The 22,800-nt window shown below is 30.5% G+C and overlaps 2 protein-coding genes across 3 annotated transcripts; one reads left to right on the forward strand and one right to left on the reverse strand.

Annotated features, from left to right (window-relative positions):
• The first annotated feature begins 2,195 nt into the window (after positions 1-2,195).
• LOC124542722 (glucose dehydrogenase [FAD, quinone]) lies at positions 2,196-19,633 on the forward strand. Of its 2 annotated transcripts, XM_047120638.1 has the most exons (9): positions 2,196-2,365; positions 13,917-13,978; positions 14,585-15,495; positions 15,920-16,136; positions 16,250-16,451; positions 17,477-17,688; positions 18,066-18,215; positions 18,793-19,151; positions 19,386-19,633. In XM_047120638.1, the coding sequence occupies exons 3-8, from the start codon at positions 14,612-14,614 to the stop codon at positions 19,009-19,011; spliced, it is 1,884 nt and encodes a 627-aa protein (XP_046976594.1). In that variant the 5' UTR covers positions 2,196-2,365; positions 13,917-13,978; positions 14,585-14,611; the 3' UTR covers positions 19,012-19,151; positions 19,386-19,633. The 2 variants fall into 2 exon arrangements, with proteins under 2 accessions (XP_046976594.1, XP_046976596.1); XM_047120640.1 differs by lacking the exon at positions 13,917-13,978.
• A 2,033-nt stretch (positions 19,634-21,666) lies between these two features.
• On the reverse strand, positions 21,667-22,638 carry LOC124542192 (39S ribosomal protein L51, mitochondrial). The gene is made up of 4 exons (XM_047120139.1): positions 22,391-22,638; positions 22,178-22,297; positions 21,955-22,099; positions 21,667-21,864 (listed from the first exon to the last, which is right to left on the reverse strand). Exons 1-4 carry the CDS (start codon positions 22,450-22,452, stop codon positions 21,721-21,723), a joined length of 471 nt encoding a protein of 156 aa, XP_046976095.1. The 5' UTR covers positions 22,453-22,638; the 3' UTR covers positions 21,667-21,720.
• Positions 22,639-22,800: the final 162 nt, after the last annotated feature.

Genomic DNA, 22,800 nt, shown 5'->3' on the forward strand with positions numbered 1-22,800 from the left:
CACGTCAAATATTGGCCAGTTACAAAATCAATGCTTCGGTTACAATATTAGTTTCATTGTTAATATAATATTAGTATGTAATATTAGTTTCATCCGGCCGAGTCGATTTAGAAAAAGTTCATTAGTTTTTTATATTGTCATGGATCTGGTAGTTCACGGTGTGGTACCGTCGTTACTTCTGATTTTACATAACACAAATGCTTTAGCTACTTACATTGTGTCAGAGTAATGTATGATATATGTGATGTTTTCCGATATTTATTTTTATTATTATTTTTTTTTAAATATAACATTACTTATTATTGATAGGATGAGATGATGTTCTAAGTCATTCCGCCTCGAAACATTCAATTCAAGTTTGATGGATACATAAAATTGGCAAAATTTCTCCTCAAGATACTTCATCGTCAAAAGCGATATATTTTATTAACATAAAATTAAAATAAATTTAAACTTACGCTATCGTCATTCCTTGTATTTATACACTCGGCCATCTCCTCGTATCATTTGAATTCCAAGGCTTAATTATTATTTTTACGAAATATTTATACGCATAAAATCTATGCGAAATATAATAGAAACGTATCTATTATAAGGTCATTTTTAATTTTGTCTTTATATAATCCAGCGATCGAAATATATTTTTTTTTTTTATGTAAATAATATGTATATAGATTATAGACGTATTGGTAGAATTAAAAAAAAATGAGGTTATAATTTAAACTTTTTACTTAAAAAAATAATTTTATCTATATATTTTAAATATTCCTATTATTTTAATTGAAACATTAATCCCATATTAAAAAAAAAACTGTAATAAACTCGCAACGATTGATGTCGTCAAATTTACTTTTGTGATAAATGATGATTCGAATGGTGTTTGTTTTAAATCAGTATACCTATTCTGTAAGAATATACAGACTCGAAACTCACTGCCTAACTAGAAAGTAAACAGCCAGAATACGTACTTATGTAGCAAAAACGTTTAAAAAATATCTTACCATCTTAAACATTATTTTAAATTTATTTATGATTCATTTATTTCACTTATAATTTCTTTCAAATGTAAATTTCAAATATCAATTAGGCACTTCTATTTCGTTCCTGCTTATTTATTATTTCTATACATTTAAAGCCTTAACAACGAAAATTCAAAAAATTTGTTTTATCTACTAGGTCTGATTTGTAATTCTGTGATGACAGAGGTTAAAATTTTAAAAATCGGTCCTATCCTTGCTTTGTTTTGCTTAAGGTCTTTATCAAATCATTGCAATGCGTAACTTACATTTGATTGTTATAAATTCCCAAGAGAAGACGTTTCTTTTTGCTTATACGTATGTAATTGAAAACTTTTTTTTTAAATAGAGTTTCAGCATAGCTAGTTTTACAGGTGAAATACAGTCTACCATGATCGAGACTAAAATACACATTAGTTAATTTGGTTCTTACAAAGTATGTATTTTAAAAGGACTCAGATAAATCAAATGTCTAACAAGATAGTTGCCGTTTTCATTTGATACTACTTTTGTTCTATACTATTTGTTATATAGAAAAATAAAGATGCCCGTTTTAGGGCACTTCTGAGAGTAGAAACAGCAGCATTTACTAGACTTACACGTGTAAAATTAAAATGCTATTTAGACTTAATATAAAGTGTGAGATTCATTAAGACGGTCACATCATACAGGGCACAATAAAAGTATTAATATTTCTTTATTTTTTTATTAAAATAATTTTATATTACTAAAATTCTGGCGATTTAATAAATTTAGTATAATAAATACAAACATATGATAAACGCATCTCCAACCTTAGTATGTACAAACCAATTTATCTTAATTGAATTAAAAATAAATTACATTAAATAATTAACAGTTTTGACTAAAACTTTTCGGAGTTTCTCATATCATATTAAAATCAATAAAACTAGTTTATAAATACGAATATACTGTAGAATAAACAATGACACAACATTTAAATGTTTAATTGTTAAACGAAGAACACGCCAATAATGAATGTAATTTGAATCCGAACGTTAAAAAAAACGTCCTACGTGATGTGTATCGCTATCCCTGAGTCAACACTCGAAACTACCACGATTAATGGTCAATCCCCAAGGTCAGTCTATCGGGCGGCCTTAAAATGCTAAATGATACTGCGTGCTGCAAACCTACGTCCAATACAATATACACTTTAGACCGGGCGTCATGCGTGTGAAAAAAAAATTAAATTAAAAAATAAGTCAGTGAACCAAATAAAACTGCCAGTGGTAATTGATTGTAGTGCAACACTTTTTGATTAAAAGAGTATAAAATAAAAAAAAATTAAAATTGAAATCCTGTGACATGTGCTTTTTTTAAAAAAGGTAGGTTATATTACTTTTTTTTTAATTATGAATATTTTAAAAGGTACAATTTAGGGTAAATCTTAAAGATAAAATTTCCGGTTTTATAAAATTTCTTTTACTTAATTGACTTCTGAAAAAACCATACTGCCTAAATTGAAAATTCAATAATGTGAAATTCATCTTTATTTTAATTAAAATGCTAATTTAAGTTTTAATAAATAAAAGTATTACATATATAGCATTTAATGTTTACGGTATGCATAAACTAGATCATGACTTCTGTTCAACATTCACGATTAGTTATGAAGTGAACTTGACCGACGTCAATATAGCTGTTTTGATTGCCAAACATTACTTGCGATATTTTATAAATTGAATTATATACTTTTTGGATTAAATTAATGCAAATTTATATTATTAATTGAATTAAATAACACAAAATTAATAAATGTCCTGTTACTCATCGAGAACAATTTCAGTTACATGTATATGTAGTATTTAAAAAAATCTTATATAACTTTAATTAGGCAGAATGAAATAGATCAACGAATTATCGTAATCTTGACATAAAGTTTAATTAATCATTCAATAACGATTGGAATGTTGCCACCTCAAATGCGTTTATAGGTATGAAAACTGTTTTAAGGATCTGTTGAAATAACGAGTATTTCTCAATAGAGTACACACAGGTAGTAAACTCGCTGTATTAACATACATACGCGTGGAGTACCTATCCATCTCAATCGCTCCCTACATGCCATATATATTCATTCGGCAGTGTTTAGATCGTGCGTGTCATGTGTATGGCTATTTATTAAGCGACGACACAAGCAATAATCCTTAACATACTCTACCAAGTGCACTGTCCTGTTTACTTAAACGTGTTAAGATCCAATTTCGTAATAAACGGCTCATTGTTGTGAGACCAGTGGACAGCCGTGACTCATTTAATCCGTAATAAAGACGAAACAACTTTTTAATATAGTGATGTACACAAATCGGTTTCATATAAATTGCAAAAAGGTATCGTTTAAGGACGGTCTTAAAAAAACATGCATATCGTTACATTGGATTGGTTGGGTTACATAGCTTGGGTTTATTACTACCCATGAAGATCCTTTGAGAAGTCTTAGCGTTTTCAAAGTCCCGGGATACGAAACATTCCAGATTCATAGTCCAAGTACTTTGTATGATATCTAGCAAGATGGTTATAATCGATTGAATATTTATTATCTAACCTTAAATTGATTGGTTCATGAATCAAATTAATATCTTTGTTACACAAATTCGATTTTTCGAAATATTAAATCGAAACAAATGCAACAAGATTCGACAATCAAAAAATTAGGAATAAAGTATAGTACACGACTTACATCTATTCATTCCTTCTGGATAAAAATAGCCACGATCTAGGAAAGCTTATTGTACTTACATATTTACAAATTCAAATATAATATCAACAAATACTCGAGTAGTAGCCGTTTAGAGACATACTATAGTCATTTATGTTAAATTCATGAATCGTCTTGTCATTATGTCAACAATTAAGTTAGCGTAGGATATCAAAATGTATTGCGAAACCAATACAATGAATAGAGAATATGTGACATTTTGCGATGACTTTGCAATTTTTATGGATTGTGTTAAAACGCTTATAGATTTTAAATTAAATTACAGTAATGGATGTAACAAACATCTCTCCCCATTTTTAATATTATTACATCAGTCGCCGCGTAAACAAGTTAAACTGGGTTGAAAACACGTACACCTGAGTCCCTTAACTAAGGTAATATTTAAAAAAGTAAGCTTTAAAAAATCTATCGCGTTTAATATTGCTGAGATTTAAAATGCGCGGTAACTATTTCTCGCGCCATTTCTCTCGTAAATTTATTAGCACTTTATAATGCATGTTAGCAAAATAAATATTGTATTATTTATGAAACTATCAAATTGAAACATCTCATGCCACTTTATATTTTGTTGTTTATAAATATAATATTCAATATTTGATGACCTGTGTGGTCGAGTGGTGTGTACACCGGTTTTCATGGGTACGCCACTCCGAGGTCCCGGGCTCGATTCCCGGCCGAGTCAATGTAGATTATCATTAGTTTTCTATGTCGTCTTGGGTGTGGGTGTTGGGTACGGTCGTTACTTCTGATTTTCCATAACACAAGTGCTTTAGACACTTACATTGGGATCAGAGTAATGTATGTGATTTTGTTACATATTTATTATTATTATTATTAGTATATATTAATGTGAGATTTTAGTGACTATCGAAGTGACACTTGCCGCACTTTCCAAATGTACTGAATGTACCCAATTATACTGATTGAAGAAACTATTTTAATTCACAACTTAAAAATGAGCAATGAGGTTTGCAACAACAGCAACATTTATTATTTCAGTATATCTTTAAATACATTTGATTTTGACGATATCTGACTCAAGTCTCTAGGGCTTTCATTAGTCATAGTCAAAAGGTACTATTTTGGTATTTGTCTATGCTAGCAACATACTAATCAGTCATTAATGAACATAGATTAAATAAAATCTTGATAATGATTCAAAGAAAATACCATTTAAAATATTTTTTAAACTGCAAATGAAAAAAATAAACGTACAGCAAATTTTAAGCTTGTATTAAAATCTGATTACACGTAACATACGCTGACACTGAAATGGATCACCCAATGCCCAGCTTTAATATGACATTTACGAAATAATGTTTATAAAGCCCTACTAAGTAGATTAAGGAATAAGACATATTTATTGCTAAAAACAAGTCAATACTTTAAACTCATTAATTCTGTTCCAGATTAACAAAAATCGCCGTGCTGTTGTTATAAATGCTAAATTTTTATCTTAGTGTCATTTTGCTAAAACCGATTTTTTATAAATAAAGGAGAAGATTTTTAAAATTAAGGGACGTTTGAACTCAAACTCGAAAGAATAACTTGTAATATTCTTAGACGTAACTTAAATATATCTCAAAAATTTTTTTTTTTGTTTATTTCCCGCTCTTTACTCTTGCTGTATTGTTCTAAAATCTTAAATCCAAAATTCCAAAATCTTAAATCTTCGTTTCTCATCTCACTAACTCACATTAAGTTTATAAAGCTTTAAATTTAAACAAAATAAACATTTAAGATATAAGTCTGATACCATAAAGTAAATTCAAAATTATATGTGAAATTTTAACAGTAAATTTTCATGTTGAATATTTGCCTTCGAACATAAACAGCATTAGCACTTAACTATGAATAATGTTATGTAGGAATGTATTACAATCTATTGGTTACCTCTTTGGGTTATTTATTCTACACTATTTCTGACAATATAGATTATGCCCAATGTGTAGTTAGTTACCCTGTTATCATATAGTATTATTTGATATAAGATTTAAAAATGAACATGGTTATTTTTATTATTACACTTATTAAAAACGGGATATTTACTGCATTTTTGATTTTATTTCTTGGAACTCGATATTTTGACATTATCTACGAATATCTTGTTCACGAGACTGATCGACGAGCTCCATCAAATAAAAATAAAAAACATGGTAACTATCCAGTTTTTAATAACTGTAATAATAGTATTATTTTACCATCAAACAACAATACCTACTTGTTATTTCTGTTTATGGGTACAAGAGATTTTTTTCATATGCATGGTAGACGGATGCGTAAATATGCCAGCTGATGCTAATTGGTCATTTCGACCAAGAGAAATTAGCACAATAAAAATATTAACCATTACTTACATCACTTATAGATTACAGGCCCATGTCCAAAAAATGGATGGGTCATATGAACCACCAGGTGACGTATATAGGACGATATAAGAGCATAAAATAATAAGATTCAGCTCTATGCCGTCACTTGTAAGCTGTCCAACTGAGTGCTGGTGAGAATTCAAAAGCGCAGGAAGAATGAGTACCTTTTAGGTCATATTATTTTGTACAGCATTTTACCATCGGTAAATCCATGAAAAATAAGAAGAAAGCCGTAAAAACTTATGCGCCACCAAGTCGGTAATTTTTTTTGATTTTCTGACAATTTCCAGGGTAAATTTGGTCATTTTATTCTGTACGGCATCAGTTTCATTCTGTTTCAATACAGCTTCTAATCCATTATTCCGCAACGCCATACAAAAATCATGCGACAAGGGAAAAAAATCGAGGGTTGCATCCCTCTCCCTTTCCGTGGTCCGGGGGGTGATTTAAAAAAGTACGGCATTGCATTAAGTCCTACCACCGAGTGAAAACCTTGAAAGTTTCTATAATATGCAGCCCATTGATTTGATTCAACGATTGACATCTTATATTCTGTAGACGGTAGTAACCAGTAGTCATCAGTTGGTCCTGTTTTAAATTTAATTATTTATGTACATAAGGATTCCCAACAACTGTACAGCACAACTAATTAATGTTAAATACAAACGATTACAGTAGCCAACTGTTAATTAAAATAAAACGTATAAGGTCTTCTCGAAAGATATTTTGTGCGTTTAATCTTAATTTATTAAGTAACAACGCATAACAACACAAGGACACAACTTTATTGTTTCACAATAGAGAATAATAATTTTTCGTTAAGAATCGAGGTTTTTTTCGTTTTATAAATTTATAATAAAAATATCGATACCGGCGTGCATTGCTGACCTACTTGCATTGATTTTAAAAGAAAACGAGCACAGGGCCGCATCCAGAGATTCACTACATGAACATTTTTTTTCCAAATAACAACTGAATTAATGTAATTTGGTTATTATCATAATGTCATTACTAAAGGTCGGCGGAGGTGTAGCAATTTTAGTAAATAGGCGAGTAAATAAAAGACCTCCGGTTATATCAATTCATTCAATTGAAAACAGTAAATCTTATTTTCGTATTTTTTAAAGTGCTAATGTGTGATATGTCTCTATTGTTAAATAGAATTAGAACATTTTACTGTCAAAAGTTTATAGTTTTGATTTGTAACAAAAAAAAATATTTTATTTATTTTACTTTAACAACTCGCGCGAATATTGATTCTATTGATATAAAAAATCGGATATGTTTGTTCTAATTACAAATTAATTGTATTAAAAAATACAAACTGAAAATTTCGTCTGCATAAATATATGTAACTATGTACTCGTACTCGTATATAATAAATTACTCAGAGTTCGAACACGGAACATACAGTATTGGAATATAATTCAGAGAAGAGCAGTACAAGACTTGCGATTAATGCTAACCCTAACGAGATCCTCGACCCAAAATAATAAACAAGAGGCTCTCATTAGCGATAGAGGGCTGGTATGCAAGACTAGTGAAAGAAAACATTTGTTTAGTTAAACGTAAATATCATAAACAACAACAGCCTGTAAATTTCCCACTGCTGAGTTAAGGCCTCCTCTCCCTTTGATGAATTGGTTTGGAACATTCACTCTCCTATGCGGATTGATGTAATACACATGTCGCACAATTTCTATGAAGTTAGACACACGCAGGTTTTCTCACGATGTTTTCCTTCACCGCCGAGCTTGAAATGAATTACAAACACAAATTAAGCACATTAATATTCAGGGGCTTGCCTGGGTTCGAACCCGCAATCATCGGTTAAGATACACGTGTTCTAACAAAACAGACGTTCTCATCTATAGTTAAGCATTGACAATAAAAAAAATGGTGCATACATTCAGAACATCAACCAAAGAGTTTGGACTTATTCATTAAATTTACTATTTATTGCACAAATAACTTATGAGAAAATAAAAAGTATAAATGAGTTTATTCATACTAAAACAAAAGAAAGGTTTCTTATCTTTTTGTTAGATATGTTGGGTTATCCCTGGCTAACGTGTTTGCTTTCAACCAAGTTCGACGTCTCAACAAATAGACGAAAATGATTTCGAATTTTCTAATTTTAGAAGGGTTGTACATTTGATGTATACGACTTTGGGGTCTCATGACCCCTATAAACCATCCTCTCAGACCGTGCTGGCATACGTTATGTGTGTAACACGTAGTTTTATTTCCAAAAGCCATTAATAATATATTCAACTACGCTTCCGAGATCTTCACTACCAAGACATAATCGATATTAATACTATAAATATGAAAATATCTCTGTCTGTGTGTATATAGCTCTTTCACGACCCAACCAATGAACCGAATTTGATTAAATTTGGTGTGAAGGAAACTTGAGCTCCAAGAAAGGACATAGGCTACTTTTATTACATCAACAGCCTGTAAATTCCCACTGTTGGGCTAAAGGCCTCCCCTCCCTTTGAGGAGAAGGTTTTTGGAACATATTTCACCACGCTGTTCCAATGCGTGTTGGTGGAATACACATGTGGCAGAATTTCTATCAAATTTGTGACATGCAGGTTTCCTCACGATGTTTTCCTTCACCGCTGAGCACGAGATGAATTATAAAGACAAATTAAGCTCATGAATCAGCGGTGCTTGCCTGGGTTTGAAGCCGCAATCATCGGTTAAGATGCACGCGTTCTAACCACTGGGCCATCTCGACTCATTATACAGAATTGTTACAAATATATCAGCTAACATCGAGTTGGAATGTAGATTCTATCGAGCAGAACCGAAATGAAACTCATTAGTTAGTCTATTCTAATATTTGAAAAACAATGTTATGTTTATTAAATATCAGACAATTTATATAATATATTCTACAGAAAGTCATCAACCACCTCCACGATTTTATATTATCTACATAATCTTGTGTTGAATAATGTGCCTTAATCATTTTTTATAATGAAATTTATGAATTTGCAAATAAAATAACATCGGATTTTTAGTATACGAATATACATGTATACCTGGTAGATGGATTTACTGACTTTAACAGCTTATTATTACTACTCCTGTTTATAAAATCCTTTCATCACTTATTCTATTAAACTGATCAATGTTATTGTAATTAAATAATATATAACATTGTCATACAATAGTATATTTACATACACATATTGTGACGCAACTGTAAGTGTGCTTTGTCTTAATAATCTACACCAAGAGTATAAATAGATGTCTTTTTTTTTTAATTAAAAAATAGAACAATAAATACAACTACACACACAAATTTCATGTTCTTACTTTTTTATAAAATTTACACACAATGTTATTTACCTCATACAAGTAAACGTATTATTTTAATAAAATACAAGGTACAAATATTGGAATGAAAATGTTCCAGGTATAATAATACTGGCGTTCCAATTCAATTCAGATAATATGTTCAAATATGTAAACAGTCTTTACATAAACCCCATAAAACTCTAAATGTTATGGTAGAGACATTGCCTCGCCTAATGTAGCAATAACGCGTTCCAGACTACGCAAACAATACAGTATCCATATAAATATATAGAACACAGGAAGGAGATTTACATATTTATTTTTATTATCATCAACAGAAATTATAATAATAATATAACAAAAAAAATATTATCATGATGATATTTGGATTATATTTTAAAGGTAAACACAAAATATCTTTTCTAATATTATAAATACGAAAGTATCTGTCTGTCTGACGCTCTTTGACCGTTAATTCACTGATCCGAATTTTACCTTAGTCACATAGACAACTCTTTATCCATAAAACGATTGCAGACGACAGTTACGCTTTATAGAAAAAAAAAACATGGCAATGGATTATCTATAAAAAATAAGCCCTTATATCAACTCATCAACTCTTTTTAGCAAATAGTACTTTTGATGAAGTAGATATTAGATATTTTTAATTAATTTCTAAATATTGGGAGTTCAATCAGAACTTTTATTATTTTCTGCATCGACATCAAAAGCTTAAAAAAATATAATTCGTTATAATCTTCTTTTACAAAAAAATAATGACATTTTTTTAAATAACTTTCAATCATAAATGTTCCAGCTAGCGAACACTTGAGAAAAAAATAGTATTTGAAACAGTCGACCCTCGAATACTTAAAAACGCAATGTAAGGTTTATTTTATGCCAGCCAATCGTTTTTCTTACTTGAACATAGAATCTAAATCAGAGGTCTAATAACCTTAATAATTTGTATTTCTATTCGATACGCTTCGTTTTATAAAACGTAAAAAATGTAATGAATCAAAAAGCTATACATAATCTGACGACCATAAGTATTTTGCTACAGTTAAATGTAGGTAATTAAACCTGACTTCCAAATGTTTCCAACACGACGTAAATATAAACAAAATTTTAATTGTAATGTATATTTAATTACAATACTTACCTAATCTTACTACATAGCTCTTTGGATCGGTTTTTATTAAAATGTATTATATGTTCTAGATTTTAACATAGAAAGCTATACTTTTTCTCATAGCTATCTAATTTTATTTACGTATTTTCTTTAAACATATATTTTAAAATTATAAGTAATTAAAACCGGTTTCGAATAAATAAAAATTTTAACAAAAAGAAAAATCGACTTCAAACAAAACACTTTTTTAAAACAAATGAATATGCACTAAAAAGTAATAAAAATAATTGCGTATTCAACATATTTTTTAGAGTCCTCCTAAGTAAAATGAAATGAAAAATATTAGATTACTTAAAAGTCGATTTACGATTATATAATGTAGTTATAGTTATTGCTATATTTAGAGCCGGTGTCAGCACGCACCTCAGCAATCAAAAGCAAGAAGCGATACGAGCCTTTTGATTGACCCAGTATTGACATATTTCTTAAAGTATTCTCGTATTGTTTTTTGATAGATATACTGTAGGGTTTTCTTCGCTGACACCGACTCCAAATATAGCAATAATTATAACTACATTATATAATCGTAAATCAAAACTAAAAAAAAATACAGACGAATTGATAACCTCCTCTTTTTTGAAGTCGGTTGAGAAGTGAAAACATCGAGTAACACATACGAAAGAAACGCGTAATCCATCAGATACATCTACCCTTATTCTAATCACAGTTGTCATTTTTTGCCAATCACTTGAATAAAAAAATATATCAAAATCGGAGCTACAGAGAAAAAAATATATCAAAAAAAGGTATTTTTGAAGTCCGCTAAAAAAACAAGGACATTCAAGTCTTACGTCACTAGAACTTAATAATTTAAAACGACCTCTGTATTGATGTTACAACATACGATAATATATTTCGTAATTTTGCTGTCAATTGACATTGATACCAGAATATATGTGTATATCGAAGGTATACTATAATTATTAAAAGGTTGTTTTCATAAAATTATGATTTTAATTAGCATATATATTACAACGCATTTTTTATACCAATTATAAAAAATATTATAATAGTTAATCATTTCATATTTTATTGATTACCAGCACAATGTTATTTAGTACAATCAATATAACAATTCAAGTTAAAGAATGATTATTGATTATATTTTTAAAATGAAAATAAAATAATTGTATACTGAATAAATTCGTATATATATTGGCTAATAATAACTTTGTTATCTTTACAAAGTTAGTTTCCGATGAGTCTATGAAATGCTAAGAATTCGTCTCTCTTACTCTGAAAAATCTGTATATATGGGCTGAACTTAGTAAATTTTTTTTTCGTATATGATATATGTTTATAAATAGTTATAACTACTTACGTTTAAAATGTTATGTAGGATTTTTAACAGGTTATGGCATTTAAAGTGGAATGTCTCTGAAAGCTTCAGATGTTTATGTATATTAAAAAAAAATACTTTACAATAGAAACTTGTACTTCAGACCGTGAAGTTTGATTACATAAACAGTTGCAAAATCTTGGCATTCTTCCAATTTCGGTCCTACTCTAAGGCTAGTAGAAAAAATAAATTAAAAAAGTTCAAAGAACTTTTTCGCCTACTTGTAAAATTTTAAACCTTTTTATTAAATATGTCTTATGAGAGTATAGTATAAATGGAGATACAAAGTTTTAGATCCGAACTCTAACACCTACTTACCCGTCTTAATCAGTATATTTTATTACTAGCTGGTTTAAATTAAATGCCTTCATTTCAATTTAAAGCGTCTTTTACAGTCTTTCATCTGTCAATCTTTACGCGGCATATTACTTACGTTCAATACATTTTGGGTTAATCTACAAATGAATTCGGCAGCTGGCAATATATGTGTATGTGTGTGTAATAGGCCTGTTGTTTTTATTTCTATTTGTCTTGTTGATGTCATGTCAACGGCAGGTCACCTTAGCGTCAATCTTCACTTGTTTGCTAATCAAAACAAACTGAAACAAATAACTACGACACTATTGGCTAAATATCTTACACAAGGACTATTTTTTATATATTTATTATTATTTTCTTGATCAGATATATTAATCTCCAGTATAATTATATTTTGATATCGTATCAATATAATATCATTTAGATGATTCGACTTAATGTATAAAAAAAATACTACGTCAAAATCAATTTTACGCTTTGCAGTAATCATCCTCTCTGTGAACCATGCAGCGTTGTATTTATTATTTTACGATGTATTTAAATCTTAATGATGATGACATTAACCAGCGAGATAATAAATGATTAACTTCATATAATTGTTTTCTGTCTGAGACGTGACCTACTTGACATAGTAATTCTTTCATAAATATTGTTCACGTTAACTAACCATTACATCCGTTTATGGTCAAGTACATGTCAAACATAATTAACAATTCATTAACCTTATAATTATGTCACACTGCTGCGGAAAAGCCTCCTCACCTGAGAAACGTGGAAGCTGTCGATTTACTTTATATAACCACATTAAGGGCCAGTGGTTACAACGCGTGCATCTTAACCGGTGAATGCGGGTTCAAACCCAGGCAAGCACCGCTGTATATGTATATGTGCTTAATTTGTGTTTCTTAATTTGTCTCGTTTTCGGCGGTGAAGGAAAACATCGTGAGAAAACCTGCATGTGTCTATTTTCATCCAAATTCTGCCACATGTGCAGTCCCGAAACTGCGAACTGCGAATATGTTCCAAACCCTCTCCATAATGGAAGAGGTGGCCTTATCTGAGCAGTGGGAAATTTACAGGCTACTTTACTTTTTCTTTTTTTAACCACATTAAAAAAAATTCCATATACACAGTTTATTGTGTATACGGAATACTAATTTACGAACGAACATTTTCCTTTATTAACAAAAATAAAACCAGTGTCAAAATCTATAAAATGGGATATATAGGACAACAGACTATATGAAAAATGAAATAGAACAGACTCTGTTTTTAAAAAATTATGCGAACTAATTTAGACTAGACTGGATTTTCTCGCTTATGATAAAATATTAATTTATCGACGCCAGACCTTTTTTTGTCTGAAAACTCGATTAAGGCTGGGAAGTATAATCAATCACCAGCCCAAAAGCTGTTACTGTTGGGACGTTGATTATTCGCATTAATGCCGATATTTTTGTTATATTGAGTGATGAAAATAAAAATCAGCCTTGTTTAATCGTTAATACAAAACAGTTGCTGCAAAACAGTACTATTTTTGGCCAGAAGCGCTAATTGACAAAGAAGACTCGTTTGTTAAGCCTTTATTAAAGATGTATAAATAATATTTGCCTCGCTTACCTTGCAGGCGCTATGTTCGGCCAGGTTGCGCTGACAAAAAATCTAACAAAAGCCGGACAGACCAGACAGGTAAATATTTGGCCGGACAAGTCCGTAAAATAACATGTCAGGCTAATTCCGAGCGCTTGGCAACACTATTTTCTATACAAATTTTATAACTTATATCTATTTTACCGATACGAAATATGTTTTTCATTTATTTTAACGTAGTCCATAAAAATGCTAGACTCGTCTTAGATATACCACGAATCATGTTGAACCTGATATGATTTAATAATTAGTTTGCTTCGATAGCTAAAGTTTCATCTGGTATTCAAACAATATAAATACCTAACTCTATGACAAAGAACGGCCTTCGAATATTTATAGCATAGCGATCCATCGCTATAAATAATCTATAATGTAACAATGTAGAAATATTTAATTTTCATTGTACATATAATGCAAAATAAACAACACTAATTGAAATACAAAAATAACCAACTTCGACTTATTAGCAGCCTTCTTTCAAGCGGCTCACAGCTTTTTGTACCTCGTTAAATTGCTATTAATCTTCCTTATCTTTATTTTGCATTTGTTTGTAGTTATAAATGTTTAAAATAATTAAGTTGATTGTATAGAGTAAAGAACATAACCCAAGTAAATTAGTTAATGGTTGTATTTTTTTGTTTTCAGTGACGAAAATAGAAAATAATTATCATAATGCGCCTATCAACATACCTATGTATTATTCTAAACATAGCCGGAGCATCATTAGAAACATATAATGTTCTTGATTTCTGGACGAATTTATTCCGACCCCTACCTCGCACCAAAAAAGAAGGATTTGTACCTGACTACACTCCCAAAGACGGTCAAGAATATGATTTCATTGTGGTGGGAGCTGGATCAGCCGGTTGCGTTTTAGCCAATCGGTTATCAGAAATTCCTCAATGGAAGGTGCTCCTCTTAGAAGCAGGTGGCAATGAAAACTACTTTTCAGACATTCCGATTTTTGCTCCTTTTCTATCAATAACTCCCATGAATTGGGGTTACGCTTCTGAACCACAAGAAAAAGCCTGTCGTGATCTCAGAGGAAAGGTGTGCTACATGCCTCGCGGTAAAGTTCTCGGTGGAAGCAGTGTTCTTAATTTCTTAATATATCAAAGAGGTCACCCCGAGGATTACAATGATTGGGTTCGAATGGGTAATAACGGTTGGAGTTATAAAGAAATACTGCCGTACTTTAAGAAATCTGAAAATATAAAAATAAATGACTTAAGAAATTCAATTTACCATGGTGTAGGAGGATATTTAGACATTGATTATTCCACATATTCTACTCCTTTAAATGAAGCCTTCAAGAAAGCAGGTGAAGAACTTGGCTACGAATGGAATGATCCTAACGGGGAAAAAGTAATAGGTTTCTCAAAGCCTCAGGCGACTATCCGGAATGGGAGACGGTGTAGCACATCCAAAGCTTTTTTAGAACCGGTGCGATTTAGAAGAAATTTAAAAATTTCAAAGTATTCAACCGTAACGAAGATTTTAATTGATCCAATTACTAAAGTAGCAAATGGAGTGGAGTTCGTGAAAAATGGCAAGAGGTAATATGAAAATTTCATAATGATAGTTGTCCTTAACATTTACGAAAATAAAAAAAGAAAGTGTGTTTAAAATATGAGCTTTATACAATCGTCAATAAAATGGTACATAACATAATTGATGAAATATGGAAAATTTAACTAACATAAATTGCAGATTGACGCAATAAGCACTCTAAATAATTATTTACATCAATGATTATGTTAAATGGACAAATAAGTCCATAAACTTGGTTGTAATATAAACTTATTATGATATAAGTTTTATTATCCATTAAACGAATCTGCCTCATTACTTTAGTCATTTTGCGTGCAAATATGCAATATTATTTAACAAAACTCATTCTGTGAATAAGGAAAAATTCTATTAAAGAAATATTTATTTTCTTTATGATCAAAATAATCCTTATAAGTTGTATTGTTCTAGGAAAAGAATATTTGCTCGACGAGAAGTTGTTTTGGCAGCTGGAACTATCGGCTCGGCCCAATTGCTGATGCTATCTGGTATAGGTCCGGAGGAACATTTAAACGAACTTGGCATTAAAAGTGTAGCCAATTTACCTGTTGGCTACAATTTACAAGATCACATCACATTTTCAGGAAATGCCTTCATTGTCAATACAACGAATTTATGCGTTAACGATGTAAATATTTATGGATTTATTTTGCTATATATCATACCAGGAACATTTAATAAGCAGAAGCTCGCTTTATATATTATTTTCCCAAAATGAAGAATGCATAATCAATCCTTCAGATATTAGCGGCATCGCCAACATCTGCAGCACTGTATATGCTGGGACAAGGACCGCTTACTATTCCTGGTGGAGCAGCGGGATTAGCCTTTACCCAAACAAAATACGGCCAAGATCTTGGCGAAGGTCGGCCTGATATGGAGCTGGTAATGGGAGCAGGTTCGCTAGCTGGGGATTTACTTGGAATAATACGATCTATGCTGGGTAAATTAAATCTTTTACTCTTAATATTTTAGAAAAATGACGTGATTTAGACTATGGGCCGTAAGGGTTGGTTATGTGGGCGGCGATATGAATGAAAGCAATTGTTCAACGTCGCTTCTGCAATTAAATATTTTTATCTTCTTTTATACTGTTTGCTTTTCATGATACAATTATTATATATGATCATAAAATGAAATAAATACAGACCATTTAAATATGCCTTATTTATTAATGTACTTTTAAACGTAAGATTTTAATGTATGCATTGTAAAACTTAAAAATATATGCGGTATTTATGTAGAAACAAATATCTCATCACGCTAAAGTATATTATCAACGAAGACGTGAATCTAAAATCTAAAGCTGATAGTAATAAAAATCATGTGATAGTAACTTAGAACTGAGATCGTCCAGTGGTTAGAACGCGTACATCTTAACCGATGATTTCGGGTTCAAAGCAAGCAGGGCAAGCACCACTATATATATGTGTTTGTCTTTATAATTCATCTAGTGCTGGGTGGTGAAGGAAAACAACCTGCATGTGTCTAATTTCATCGAAATTCTGCCGCATGTGCATTCCACCAACCCGCATTAGAACAGGGTGGTGGAATATGTTCCAAACCCTCTCCTTAATGGAAGAGGAGGCCTTATCTCAGCAGTGGGAAATGTACAGGCTGATACTTTAGTTTTAGAGTCGAGATGGCCAATTATATCATTTAAACGAAATAATAAATTATCTTGTTATGAAGGAATGACATGTGATATTTAAGTTTAATAAATAAAAAAATATATTTATATTAAGTATAAAAAAAATATTTTTATACTTACAAATATAAATATATAGTAAAAATTCATTTAAGTCGCATTTCGATAATCCTTCCCTAGTTACATAATATACATTTGATAGTTATAAATAATATTAAGGTAAAAAACAGATAGAAATATTATGAAGAATTCCTTCCTTCCTGTTAAATCAATAAAATGTAAGGAGCACTTTTCTACAACCATTATTAAAATGTTTTCAGGTGTAACGGATCAGTGGTACGAAGAAGTTTACGGGTCACTGCCACTTCAAGATCGTCAGAATTCTTTCGCGCTGAATCCTATACTAATTCGACCCCGCAGCGTTGGACGAGTAACTCTGCGTACTGCAAATTTCACAGATCAACCTAGAATACAACCTAACTATTTTAACCACCCAGATGACTTGCTGGCTTTAAAAGAAGGCGTACGATTCGTAAGTATTATAATAACTTAGAAACAAAAAAGAACTGTTGTTTGGTGGACGTTCAAACGTTTTTTTCTGTTATTTGAAAATGAAATTAATCAGATATATCTACTAAAATATTGTGTATTATGTAGTTATAGTTTATCCGAAATGAGTAAACAAACAAATGCGAACCTGGATAAAATCTTAGTTTGATAATATCGAATTAATACGTACATATTAAGATACTTTTAAAATTAAAAAGACTTGTTTTTAATTCTCTTGCAAAGTAAAGTTATTTCCTCAAGTTATAGTAAAAACAATTACCTATCTAGACAATTCATAGTCAATTTCTATTAAAAAATTTAAATATCTGCCTAACTTGCTAACGATATATTTTTGTACAGGCTCAAAGAATAATTAATACGAAAGCATTCCAGCGATACGGCACCAGATTACACGACACACCATTCCCTAATTGTAAAAACTTTGCTTTCAATTCTGAAGAATATTGGGAATGTGCTATAATGCAGACATCGATAACATTGGACCATCAGGTATGTTTCGTAAAATAAGTATTTTATATTATTTTGCTTGAGAAAAGTATTATGGTATAAAATTGATAATTTAAATCGACTGATCTTAAGCAGTAATGTGTTCATTAGTATCATTCATAAACATTATTAAAGTAGTAAGCATTAGTAAACAAATTATTGTTATGCATAAATATGTGCAGGGTTCAATTCAGACAAATCCATTACTTAACAGTTTGTTTCAAGAACATTCATTAAATATAATAGATCCTATAATTACTACCATTGTAGCAAATAATTAAGAAATCGGACGAAATGAAAATAGTTTTGAGTGTTTTTTTATGGCACAGAACGTACCTAACTTTCAAAGGATACAAATTTAAATAATTATTATTCCTTGTTTTCAAAAACTAGTGAAATATTCTTACTAATCGCTTATATAAGTAATATTATTTGTCATCTCGATGTCATCGATACTAATAAGTATTGAATCATGGACTATAGAGCGAACAACAGCAAAAACGATTTGATTACCACAGACATAATTTCTATATGAATAGGTATATTTGAAGAGTTAAAATCCGTATTTTTATATCCACAGGTAGGTACTTGCAAAATGGCACCATCAGCGGACCCAACAGGAGTAGTATCACCCAGATTACAAGTACATGGAATCAAAGGATTAAGAATAGCTGATGCGTCAGTTATGCCACGAATACCAGCTTCACACACACATGCTCCTGTTGTTATGATTGCAGAGAAAGCAGCAGATCTTATAAAAGAAGACTGGAATATGCCAATACAATATATACCTTTATAGTGATTACCTCATTCATCGTGGTTTAAGTGTTACGTCAATCCAAAGATACCAATTAGCATAAACACTGATTTACTGTTATGTTAATTTTGTATTAAGAACTATTATCATACATTCATATATATTATTCTACATATGTGATAGGCGCAAGCAGTGGCATAGCTAGTTGAGGAAGGGCCCCGGTGCATAGAAAAGAATCGGGCCCTCATCTTTCCCATCCTTTTTTAACTAATAATTACTTTTTAAAATTATATATACCAAATAAAAAATCACGGTATTTTCTAGGTTCCGAAGCTTAAGGTTTAGTTTAGAGGGCCCCCTGAACTCCGGGGCCCTGGTGCACTGCACCACCTGGCCCTACGATAGCTACGCCACTGGGCGCAAGGCATTCTAGGTACGCAACTAGTTCAAAATTTAACCTTTCCATCATATTTATTAATTTATTTCTGTTTTATATAATGTGATAAACCTTCAAAATTAAATTTATTTTAGGCGATTATTTGAATAATTCAAAATATCTGGTTAATAAACAATAAATACATACAGAATATGTTTTCGCATAGTTTTTCGATTTAATTAATTGAAAAAAACGACAGAAGGTTCAAAACCGACGCATGAATATCGGTTTTAAAATCTATCACATTTTGCGCGAAAAAATGCGTCGAATGCTACAAGTTATATTAATCGAGTACTTTGGTAATGATACCCCGGTTGGCAGTAAGACCTTGTTCTATACATATCACGATATCGTGCGCATTTCTTTAAATATACATATATACCACATAAGCTTCTTCTATAAACTGCCTAAATACTGTCCTATGTAAGTATATAGACAGATAGATAGGTATATCTTTCTATATTTCTGTTAAATATACAACATATTTTCATTATGTTTACTAGACCTTGTTTCATATATATCACGATATCGTGCGCATCTCTTTAAATATACATATATATATCACATACGCTTCTCCTATGAACGGCCTAAATACTATCCTATGTAAGTTTATAGACAGATAGATAGGCATACCTTTCTATAAAATATTCTGTTCTATTCTGTTAAATATACAACACATTTTCATTATGTTAACTAGATCTGCATCGTATTATTTTAATTAGGAAATTATTTTTATAGTTAATATAGTACTAGCATTCTCATAAACTAAAACTTCTGGAGTGATGGAAAGAAGGTTAAACACTTATTTGACTATGTAAGCTAGCGCTGCTATTGAGGCTTATAAAATATTGAGAGGGTCTTTATGTGCGGTATTTAGAATATAGGTTAACCCTTTGACCGCCTCGGGGCGCGCATCGAAAGTGCGCTCTATACACCAAGCCGTTACAGAAAACCAGTGGTGGATTAAAATTGGGTTAAAACTATTATAAGGCTATTATCGATAAAATTAGCATCACAAAAAATATTGATATTCCATACACAAAACTCACACTGACTCGATCAAACAGACTAGCTGTTTTACACAATTTTAAATATATATTAAACCACACAATGGATTTTTAATAGCGACGATGGCGCTAGCTTTAATAAAAATATAAATAACGCTTCGATTTAATTATGTGCTTACATCACAACAAAAATGAATATAAACAAACTTCTTTTTTTTAATTAGTCAGGCACAAGATAAACTTGTTACTATTAAACTATTTATTTCATCATTTGTTTATTTATTAATTTAAGTATTTATATTGACTGCAGTAATTTAGTAGTTAATAAATATCGAATTTTTACCCATGACTAGTTGACCTAGCTGTCGCTTTAAAGCAACTACGGCCTTTGGACTATCGGTAAACACGTAAAAAATATTTTTTTTAAGTGCACACTTAGGACTTAATAAATTAAAAATTCCAAGAGTCTACGCCAAAAAACAGAGTTTTATTCGATTACACAAACTATGGGAATTAAAGTAAAATAGTCCGTAAACATTTATTTTAACATTCATATATTTCCCGTATATGGGTCAAAAATGGTGTGGCCTTAAGGCGTAGTTGGCGGTCTGACATACTTTCTTACGTCTGTAGGTGATTTTAAAGCCAAACGGTTTATTCTTGACTACTTTGAATAGAGCCATATCATGTCATTTTGTATGGATGATCATGCAACAGAATTTTAGATCATTTCCACCAAACTAATTGAAGTTTTCAGTTTTCATCTTTGACAATAATGTGGTATAAATATTAGATAAAACACTAAATTCATTTTATTAGTCAAATTCACTTGATTTTTTAAATAGATCGTATTTGCCTACTCTAGTCTTGAAAAAAAAATATACATTGATCCTGAGTAAGACATGTTTTTATTAAGGATTGACAAACAAAAATACTATTCAGTTCATAAGTCACTTTAAAAGAACCAATGATAACAAGTTACATAAATGTATTATATGTTGTATGTCATACATTTAAATATTAACTCCTTCAGAAGCTTCCTAGTTTTTAATTTAATGATGTAATGTAATAAGATTAAATTTTTAATTAATCATATTTTAGAATTTTAATTTAATTTTCCTTGTAAATTCACAAATATTTGTCTACTAGTCAAAGTTGCAATAATTAATAAATTAAAATATAGAATTTAATAAAATCTTTTGTGTTGAACCCTTAAAATTGTATCTTTGTTTAATAAAAAGTGTATAAAATTTGATTCACTAACTTTAATTACTTACTACAATAACATTTAATATACATATATAAAATTTAACAAGGAGATGGACCAGTTTTAGTTTTTCTATTAAGTTTTCTATATAGGTAGGACAATCTCTTTTCATATTCCTTCCATTTAGTGGGTCTAATCATCGGAGCACCAGTACGGGCAAACATTTTCTTCTTTCTCAAAAGAATCTGCAATTAAAAGTGTATTTGTAAGTAATATGATATCAATAAATGCTTAGTTTTACCAAAAAATAAATATTTACATTATGGTCTACTTACATGATATTCATGGCCACTAACTCCTTTAATCCATGAAGGTAGTGTATACAGTGTCTTAATAGGATGCAATTCACCAGAACCCAGGATGTCAATGTAATCATTTTGACCAAATAAAGCTCGACGTTGAGTCCACGGATTTAATGGTCTATAATTAATAAAATCACATTCACGTAAACGTTTTCAATTAAATACCATAGATTGTCAAAGGATGTAGAACTTCTACCTGTATTCGGGTATTGGCAACCGTCTGCCTTCCGAACGCGGCATCAGTCCTCCACTCCAAATCTTTTCCTCGTAGCCATAACGCCTAACAAGTCTTGTTTTGTCTGCATGATATCTCGTCCTTAAAGTTAAATTTAATTTATTTCTAGAAACCAATTCGCATTAAAAAATATATTTTCATTCAATTTAATTTTACAAAAATAATATTTATAACCTAATAGTATTAACAGTCGGTCGCCAAAACGTTTTAAGTATAGTTGAACTAAGCCACTCCATTATTAAATATTTTTATCAATTGTGAGCGTACAACTTCCTTATCATTAAATACGTAATTAATTGAACATTACTTAATAATCAAAAATAATTATATTTTTTACAATATTTAAAATTCATTAAATACCAATAGACATAGACAATGTTGTTTTATAATATCATTTGTCAAATATTGACACTTGTCATTGGTCATACAAATGCACAGAGTACAAAACTACTAGTTAACAGTCATAACTCATAAGATAAAACCCCAGCCCTCCAAAAGTAGTAGATACTTTACATTACAATACAAAATCAAAATTGGTATATAGAAGTAAGAAATGACAAGAACTCAATACACTACTTAGTAGT

Source organism: Vanessa cardui, chromosome 2 (assembly GCF_905220365.1).
Source record: "Vanessa cardui chromosome 2, ilVanCard2.1, whole genome shotgun sequence".
Classification (NCBI taxonomy): Eukaryota; Metazoa; Arthropoda; class Insecta; order Lepidoptera; family Nymphalidae; genus Vanessa; species Vanessa cardui.